Source organism: Egretta garzetta, unplaced genomic scaffold (genome assembly GCF_000687185.1).
Source record: "Egretta garzetta isolate BGI_Z169 unplaced genomic scaffold, ASM68718v1 scaffold34, whole genome shotgun sequence".
Lineage (NCBI taxonomy): Eukaryota > Metazoa > Chordata > Aves > Pelecaniformes > Ardeidae > Egretta > Egretta garzetta.
In genome coordinates, this window is record NW_009259586.1 from 3,434,287 (window position 1) to 3,443,809 (window position 9,523).

Here is a 9,523-nt window from a genome sequence, read left to right on the forward strand (position 1 = left end):
CACGGGCTGCATAGAGAACCACCGCCATGTCTTTATTTGCTGCTTTACAAGAGCCCAAGGCATTTGCAGAAGGCTTGTCCTGGGCCAGTTGTGGGTCTGGGGTGGTGTGTGGGGGGGATACTGGTTTGGACTGGCCCCCAAGGGAGGCTCTGCAACATGTGGCTGTGGGCTGGGGTGTGCTCCAGGGGGTCTGGAGAGGTGTCTGCAGGCAGGGGGGCAGCTGCCAGAACCCCTGCCTGGTCTGGGGGTTGCTCAGGGAGGGCTTTGCAGTGGGGGGGGGGGGGCATGTGTATGTACGGGCTCTGCTGGGTGTCTCAGCAAAACACGGCTATGAGTGCCCTTCCATCCCTGTGGGACGTGTGGCCCTGCAGCCTGCCCAGGCTATAGCAGAGACCGGGGGGGGGCAGGGCTTCCAGTGGGGCTGGTGCTTCCAGTGGGGCTGGGTGGGAGATTTCTGTCCCCAGCGCTGTGCAGCTGGGATGGGACCAGGCTGATCTCCGGGCTGGAAGGCAGATGTGGCAGAGGGAGTAGCTGCAGCCAGGGAAGATGTATAGCCATGGTGGGGATGGAGAGGGGTCGCAGCCTCTTATCCTCCCCTGCAGCCTCTCTCCAGCCCCCCCAGCAGGGCTGGAACCGGAGGGGGCTCAGCAGCCACTGTTCCTGCGCATGAAGGCATGTCCCCTCACGGGATGCTGCATCTCGATGAAGGCCAGCTCCCCCACCGTCACCTCGCAGGGACCCAGCACCTCGAAACCGCACTTCTGGTAGAAGGGCACGAGGAAATCTTCGCACATGAGCAGGGCGCGCCGGGCGAAGGGCAGGCACCGCAGGTACTGCAGGTATCGCCACATGAGGATGGAGCCCTTGCCTTGCTGCCGGAAGGTGCGGTGTACGGCCAGCACGTGGATGTGCACGGCCGTGCCCCGTGGCTTGTGCAGGGTCAGGGCCGCCTGCCAAGGGGGAGCAGGAGTTAGTGTGACCAGGGGGTCCCATCCTGCATGTGCCTTGGTTCCCCACCCCAACAAACCAGGGTCCACGTCCTCCACTAAAGGGAGAAGGGTCCCAGTGCATCCTCCTTTACCTCCCCCCATCATCCCTGTGGGCTTCTTAATTTTTAAATGAATGTTGTGGGGAATTACTGAGCATATTTTTTTTAACAGCATCAGTAAAATTAATTAATGAGAAAGTTCATTTCCACCCGAGCAGCCTTGTAGCAATTAGTCTTGGGAGGCGATTGGCAAGTAGCCCTGGGGACCTTCTCCTCGTCCCCAGGCTCTGGCAATGCCTCTCCCAGCACACGGAGCTGGGAGAGCGGGGTCCGGCTCTTACCTGGCTGAGCCTGTCCTGGTCCCAGAGGGAGCCGATGATGAACGCTACGAGCCGCCCTTCCTCAAACCAGCCAAGGGACAGCTCTGGGCACAGGTTCAGAAAGTGGCGGATCTCATCCAGGTGGAGGGGACAGTCCCCGGAGACAGATATAAAGGCTGGAGGGGGACGGCAGTGAGCACAGCGAGGGGGACCCAGACACACACACACACCCCCAGCACTGATGTAGGGAGAGGGAAGCGGGATGCGATGGGGAGAGATGGCATGTGTCCTGCTGCCCACTTGGTCTAAAGGAGCTCTAAGGGACAGGGTAGCTCCTGGGAGCAGCTCTGCTCCACCAGAGGCAGCCCCCCTTGGCCCAGGGACCGGCTCCCCACTCTCATTGCTGATTCCAGGGGTATGGCGGTGGGTGCTGAGGTGAACCCTCCCTCCTGGCATCTCCCCGGCTGCCCTTGCTCTTTGGAGAGGAGGGAGAAATGGGCTGGGTGAGTGTGAGTGACGGGAGCTGGGGGTGCCAGGGATGAAAGGGCAAGGGGAGGTTGCTGGGGGTGCATCTCAAAGTACCCCTGTGCAATAGGAGGCTGAGCATGGTGTCCTTCCTCCCACCTTCCCCCTCTCCTGTCCACTCGCATCTGGCAGAGCTGTTTTGGGAGACCTGCTCCCTACTCGCCTGATCCTGCTCCAGGATGGCCTCCCACCATCGCCACCCTGGGCAGCTGGGTGAGCTGGGGGCTGTGGTTCTCCACCTCCTTAATTACAGCCCCCGCTACCTCATTAGGGAGCTGGTGGTGGCTTGCGGCCACAAGTTACAGCAGCTGCTGGCTCCCTCCCTCATCACCCAGGAGGGCGTGCATGGGGATTTTGCCACCACGGTGTGTCCCCAAGGAGCATGAGGGACCGGTGGAGGGAAGGGATGGGGCATCTCCAGCCGATGCCACCAGGTAGGCCCTCCCTGGGGCAGGCCCTTACCTTCCCTCTCGATCTCGAACACGCTGACGGCGTCCTCGGGGCTGAGGCAGCGAAACTCGCTGGCAGGCAGCGTGTGGCGGCGCTGGCCCCCGGGCGAGCTTCGGGGGGACCTCAGGTGAACAGGCTTCAGGAAAGGCAAGGCGCTGAGCGCCGACATCCTCCACCACCTCCTGCCCCGCTTCCCACCGCTCCCTCTGTTCAGGGCAGCCTCTGCCCGCTCCCGGCCCCAGCGGTGGCACGGCACCCTCTATTTCAGGCAACCTCCTCCAGCACTCTTAGCTGCTGAAAATACCTGTTGATCACGCACAGGATTAGGCTGCTTGCCACCCTTTTTCCTATACATATGTGTGTATATGTATATATAGCAAATACCCGCCCACAGTGACCCCATTGCCGGTCTGCCGTCACTGTGAGCTGGAGCCGGTGCTTGCAGCAAGCCCACAGCCCCTGCGACCAGTGGGACAAAAGCCCGGTGACCAGCTAGGTAGTAACCTTGCAGCAGTCTGGGGCTGCTAACCAGGCTCCCAAAAAGGCCAAAACATTCCTCAGCTGCCTGGGAGAGGTCCTGGGGAGCTGCTGGGCATGGAACTGCCTCCAACACAGACAAAACTCCTTGGATAGCAAGCTTAGAGGAGTCTGGGGGGTGGGACAGAGCAGGGAGAGGGGCTGTTAGAGCTGGAGCAGAGGGAGCAAGCGTGGGGCTGAACATCCTGCCCAGCATCTCCCAGCCCACGGCAGAGCCAGGTGGTGCGATGGGCAGGAGAGCCCTGGGGCAAGTGCAGCCACTGCCCTGGGGACAGGCAGGGTGGGATGTGGCTGTGGAAAGCCAAACGGCTGCAAAATAAGCCCCTCTGGGTGAATGTTCCCTGCAACCCTCTCATGTTCATGGTGCTGCGTGGCTGTGCGTGAGCGAGAGGTCAGTGCCAGGCTGGGATGCACGCATCGTGGTGCCCAGCACAGCCATGCCACGCAGCCGGAGCTGCTTCCCAGAGACCCTGACCTGCCAGGATTTCCTCCCTTTTCCAGCTCACTCTGCAGGCAAGCGACACAGCTCAGCCCCTGTTGGGCTCTGAGGTCACGTCCACGCACACAGACAGCGCTGAGATGGGTCCATGGCAGGATGAGTGGGTGCCTGTGGCCACAAGCCTCAGGCATCCCCCCTTGGGTGAGGGCCCCCCTGCCCTGGGAGCTCTAGGCAGCGTGATCCCACCAGGTACAGTCCACTCCAGGACATTCCAACATGGGACCCCAGACCCCTCGGTTCCCCTGGGAGTGTCATTGGCCCCCGAGCTCATCCGGCAGCACCCGTCCTGCACAGCCCGGCCAAATCCCTCAGCCTGGATCAGAGCCTGTAGCTTCAATCTGCCTCTGGTTTCATGTGTGAGCAAACCGAATTAATAAATCCAGAGAGAGCCATAAACTGAGTGGATAACTTTGCTGAAGCACAGGCAGCCCACAGGCAGAAATAGTGGGAATTGCTCCTGGAGCCATCCATCTGTCCATCCCCGCTCAGCTCAAGCAATTTGCAGCGAAGCCAGGTCATTTTTGATTATTGTTTGAGAGGTGCTGGCTTTCCCTGCTAATTATAGGCTTGCCTCCAGCTAATAGGATTTATAGAAACAAAAGCATTACCAGCACAAACATTGCGCAGGACAGAACTGGCGCAAGCTGGGAATTTTCCATCCTGAAATCCTGAGGGCCGGGTGCTTGAGATGCCTGTTTTATACAGTCTGAGGCGAGATGGGGTGTCATCGTGATTTATTTTCAATGAATTGCTGATTTGGCAGTGGATATGTATCTAAAGGATTGGGTTCATCAGGGAGAGGGGGTTTCTTTGATAGGGGAATTATTTAATATCCCTAATGCCGGTTCTAGTCATCAAGGACTAACTGGAATGGTGCTGGGAATGGGTGGTTTGTGCTCCTGGGAACAATGTATGAGGGAAGGGAAGGGGAAAGTGGGGTGCTGGGGGGGTGGTGGTGTGGGGTGTGTAACATTTGTAGATCTTTTCATCAAATCTTCTGGAACTCCTCACCCTGTTAATTGGATTAGGGGTTCATCCACCTAGATAAATCCCAAAGCAGGCAAGAGGGTAGGCTGTGGGCACTGAGAAAACGCAATGGTGGTTTGATCCTGGGCGGTGCTGAGTGCCTGGGGCAGGCTCTGGGGATGCTGCTGGGTCAGGCCCAGGGCCGGCTGTGCGGGGATGCCAGGGCAGAGCAGCCGGCCGGGCAGGGGCTCGGGCAGGGCTGGCATTTCAGCTGCCCTGGGAATTATGAAGCAGGAGGTTTGCTCGCCGATAGCCACTGTTAGCCAGGTCACTGCCCAAGAGCAAGTCTTTACCCCACATCATGCAAAGGCTGTAAAGAACTGAATACTGGAAAGTCTCTATGGGGACATCCACAGAGCTGGGGGGGGGTTCGAGACCTCTTGTGTGAGTGGCTGCTCAGTTCCCATCAGAGATGAGCGGGAAAGGGGAATCGGATTCCTCCAGCTATTTTTAGAAATCTCTTGAAACCCCAACCAGCAACAGCCCAGAGCAGAAGTCAGTGATGGGGAAAGGCTGCTCCTTAGCTTGTTTTCCTTGTATTTTTTCCCCTCTGGCACTTTTTTCCTGGCAACCCAGGTTATGCAGCTGGAGGGGCTGAAAATTTTGTGTTTGTTTTCTGGAAATGAACTTTTTGCTTTGCTTCTCAGCTCCCTGCAGATGCAAAAGTCTTCTTGGGGGGAGGATACCTACAGGCTGCAGAGCTCAGAGGAACCAGCTGCCCTCCCCAGCCCGTCCCTGGAGCCGACCCCGGGCCCCGCATGGCCACGGGGGCACCAGCAGTGCAGTTACACCAGGGAAGCTTCCGACCTGCAGAGGTGAAGGGAACTCACCCCAGGTCACAGAGTAAGTGAGAACCAAAATGAGGAGGAAAATCCTCTCTCCCTGGCTCAAGACCTTTGTCTGCCATGCTCCAACACAGCCTCCTGTATATCGTTCAAGCTGCTTATACCCCAGGCCAAATTTTGTGCTGTAGCTCCTTACCAGACCTGCCTGAGATAAGCCTGATACATTTGTGTGTGCATAGCAGCGTACCAAAAGCTCACTCTGTAAATTTTCCCCCCTACACCTGTGTTTATGCACTAGAGATCAAAGCATCCGCATGGTCCAGAGAGATGCTCACATGTAAATAAACAGGCAAGCCCGCGTTACCCCCCTAACAGCATCTTTTTATTGTTATGAATGTCTGCCTGGATTTGGAGCTTGGATTTTTAAATGAGTTGGTAGTAAGGAGTTAATTGCCTAGTTTTGAAGCCACATAGTCTTCGCAAAAGAGCTTGAGTTCTTCTCACACCCTGAACATGGAGGGGTTCAATGAGAAGAGTCCCTGCTACACCCAGGTTCCGATAGCATGAGTTGGAAGCATAGGGCTGGGGCAGGGGCTGTGATGAGAGTCACGTTATCTCCAGCAAAGTCATTTTTCAGGCAAGCTAAGCTCCATGCACCAACCTCCCTCCCCTCTGGGGCAATCCCCCACATCCTGGGATACCAGGGCTGGCAAGTCACAGTGGCCTTGGGGCCACCAGCTGTCCCCAAGGCTGTTAGTACCACTGGGATGCAATAGAAACGTGGGTGCTTACCGGAGGGGGACCCCACGCTGCTCCACTGCCCGGCTGGCTCTGGTGGTGCTGCCTCGTAGCTGTCGGGAGAGGGGGACCAGGGGTTTTGCCTCCCCTCCTCTGTCTGCCGCACCCTCCACAGCCCTTGCTTATATCTTTGTTATTTATGGAGCACGTGATGACATCCTAAGGAGTTTATAACCCCGATGAAAGACAGGGAGAGGTGAGAGGCTTTAAGGTGACAGGCCAGCAAAAGGATCCCATAAGGCTTTTTTTTTTTTTTTTTCTCCTCCTGGCATGACTGCCTGCAGAGGGATAAAGCATTTAGCTGATTGCTCTGCACCGAGTCCCCGCTGTGGGCTGGACAGGGAGAGCAGAGGACTTAGCTAGGAAAGGAGATCAACGTCCTGTGCCTGATCCCGACCTCTCTGATGGCATCGGGAGCCGAGCATGGATGAGTTGTCTTTGTGCCAGAGACGGGGAGGCTGCTGGCCATGCCAGCCATGATCATCACTTGGGCTTGAGCGGTGGGGAGTTTCTCAGGGGAACTGGCTGGCTTCTTGTAGGAGGGGGGGCCAGACCTAAGGTTTCTGCCCCAAGGAGCTTACTCCAAAGACCAAGCATCTCTCCCCCATGCAGCCCACAGTCCCTGGGAGGCATTTGCATAAGAAACTGGATAGGCAAAGCCAGCACTATTTGTCCCTGTCAAGACATGTATAATAAAAGGGGGATTATCCCAGGCGTGAGCTCCCAGAAAAGAAATGTCTGGGAAGGTCAGCAAAAATAATAATTAAAAAATGTTGGCATCGTCATTATCATCATGAACCAGATGCAGCCCTGAAAGAAGCCCAGAGCAGGAGGCAGAGCTGGCTTTGCTCCACTGGAGACATTTCCAGGGGAGCTCAGGACCTACTTTAATTTCCAGCTGTGGGCAAAGTGACCTGGGGCTACAACCTTATCTCCCTCTTTTACTTTTTTTTTCATGGAATCAAAACAGAAATATGACCCAGCAGCTTTTGACTCTTCAGAAGCAGCATTTCAGAGCAACTCCCAGCCATTAAAACTGAGCCCAGCACAGCAGAGGCTGGCCCGTGGCTGGAATAGTCAAGCAGGGATGCTGCTCTTGGTGATTTTAGCTGGGTCCCTCTCTCCCTGCTCCTACGCAGCTACAGAGGGTCAACAGCTCCATTAAATGAGAGCCATAGCAGTGTGCTGCGATTTACATATTTAGCAGCTCTCTCAGCATCTTCAAAGAGCCCTGAGCTGTCACTCCGACCCCGGGCTGGTCCCTCTGTTGGGGTGCCCGCTCAGGACAACAGCGATTACCTCTTGGTGGGATTTGCAGCTAGGGGTGACATGTGGGAGGCAGATGAATTGGGACTCGACCCCCCCTCTGCCAAGACTTGGGAATGAAGCAGCACAGGCACAGACGAGGGGCTCCTCAGCTGTGCTGCACTCCCCCTCCGTCCCCACCGCCCTGCCCAGTTATCCCACTCCTGGGGGGGGATTAAGCTGCTTTCGGTGGCTGCAGCCTTCGCAGTCCCTTGGCCTCAAGGGGCAGGGTCTGCCATCACAGGGGACGCAGGGACGTTTCTCTCCCAAACTCACGTAATTACTCACATAACTACCAAGCTGGACACTCTGCTTATGCCCCTGTTTTACCCCTTCCCCTGGCTTAGCCATGGGGGCCTGTGTGCCCAAGGGGTGATGCTTTTCTCCTGGCAATGGCATAACGGGGGTGGCAGCAGGGCTCTGCTGTTTGGCATCACTGCAAGATCAGCTGTGGGCTCTGATTTCATTCCCCCTTGTCTCCTACCTTTTCATCAGCTGCTGCGGACTGGCAGCATGCGAGTGCTCGTCATTGCTGTAACTTCACAGCAGGATGCAGCTCTTTGGACATACTCGGTATTCTCAACACTTGCCAGGCTGGCTACCTGCTGCTGCTTTAATCCCCTGGTGCTCCCCTCCCATGTTGCCAAGAGCAGTTCAAAATCGCCGGCAGGTCCTGTGAAGCCAGCATGCCTCCAACCTCTCCTCTGGAGTGAGGCATTCGGTGCGGCTTAGGAGCCTGCGAGCTGATGCTCTTTTGAAATAGCAATCCAGGGCTCCTCTGGACCACAGCCCCAGGCTCTAAATAGACCCTAGAGGGGCTGGTTCTGCTCTGTGCTCTGAAATGTTAATATATATAATACGCAAATATACACATACGTGGATTTCCTCTGGCCTATTCCTTTTGGCCCATCACTGCAGCTGATGCCTCTTCTGGCAAGGGCGCAGGGCTGATTCCCTCCACAGAAGCTGCAGGGAGCTGGGGAAGGGATGAAGGGATGCCACTTCACAGCTTATTTGGGGATCCCAGCAATGGTCAGGAGGAACAGGCTTGAACTCTGGCTTTGACCCGCACTAGTTCAGCACAGGCCTTCGCAGGGCTGATGTATCTTGTTACTCCTCTACATGGGCTTTTGAGGAAAGGGTACAAACATTTTGGGGGACAGTTTCACCCATGTCTTCTGGGCCATGGCAACCTCAGCCAAAAGTGGGAGGCAGGGGCCTGGCAGGGACCTCGTTTATCCCCTCCCCAGAGCACAGGCACCAGCGGCGATTAGCCTCCTTCCCTCCTCTCTGCTGGGCTGTGGTAGTTTGTAACTAGGTCACGGCCACTCACAACACAATCCCCGGGAAGAAGGAGGAGGGGGTTCAGCGGGGGCTGCAGGGGCTCCTCTGGGAAGAGAGGCCCAGGCAGGTGGGAAGGCGCCTGGCAGAGACAGCCCCCACCCTCCGGTCCCAGACCTCCAGGTAGTTTAGGTCCAGCTCTAACGTTGGGCCATGGCAGTGGGACGATGTGTGCTGGGGCATCCTGAGCTTATGGCTCTGCAGGCGCTCCCCTGCCTGTGGTCCAGCCTGGGCACGCTGCTGTTGGGTGACCCCATGGCTGGGGACCAGATGCAACCTATGGGGAAGCCAAACCCTGCATCCCAGAGCCAGGCTGGGCCCGGACCATCCCTATCAGGGGATTTTTAAGGTCTCAGTCTCAGCATAGAGGATGAGAGGAGGGAGCAGAGGAGGATTGTGCTTTCATGAAGTTATGCATCTACAAGGTGATGCCATTTGTGGGAAGAGCCAGAGGTATTTGATCAGGGCAACGCAGGCAGGGAAGGGCCAGGTAATCCTGTGCAGGATGGGGGCACTGGGCGCTGGTAGGGGCCCTTCTTGCAGGGGAGAGGCTTCCCCCTGCTTGCCCAGCCGCGGGAGGTTCACTGGGTTCACTGGGATGGGATGAAAGGTTGCCATATGCTGCATCACTTGCTAATATTTCTGTTCCCTGATGTGATTGGGACAGAGAGATTCCTGCTAATCTGTTTGCCTATAACAGCGATAAACTCCCAGCCTGTCCCTGCGGGAAGGTCTGGAGACATTCCCCGGGAACCGAGCGGCAAGCTCTACTCCAAACTACTTTTTCTGAAGGCACCAGCGCTTCCGAGCAGCTGGTAGGGGTGGTACAGGAACATGGGTGCCCCTGAGAAGCGGCAAAATAAGAAAATATCTGCAGGCTCGGACAGGGAGGCGTTGCACAGCGGAGCAGAGGGGTGCCGAGAGCTCCCCCAGCCGCCCCAGGCCGGCG

The 9,523-nt window shown here is 57.0% G+C and overlaps 1 protein-coding gene across 1 annotated transcript; it reads right to left on the minus strand.

The window, feature by feature from the left end:
* Positions 1-607: 607 nt before the first annotated feature.
* AANAT (aralkylamine N-acetyltransferase) lies at positions 608-2,919 on the minus strand. Its single transcript, XM_009637820.2, has 3 exons — positions 2,296-2,919; positions 1,330-1,484; positions 608-950 (listed from the first exon to the last, which is right to left on the minus strand). Exons 1-3 carry the CDS (start codon positions 2,450-2,452, stop codon positions 645-647), a joined length of 618 nt encoding a protein of 205 aa, XP_009636115.1. The 5' UTR covers positions 2,453-2,919; the 3' UTR covers positions 608-644.
* Between the last annotated feature and the right edge of the window lie 6,604 nt (positions 2,920-9,523).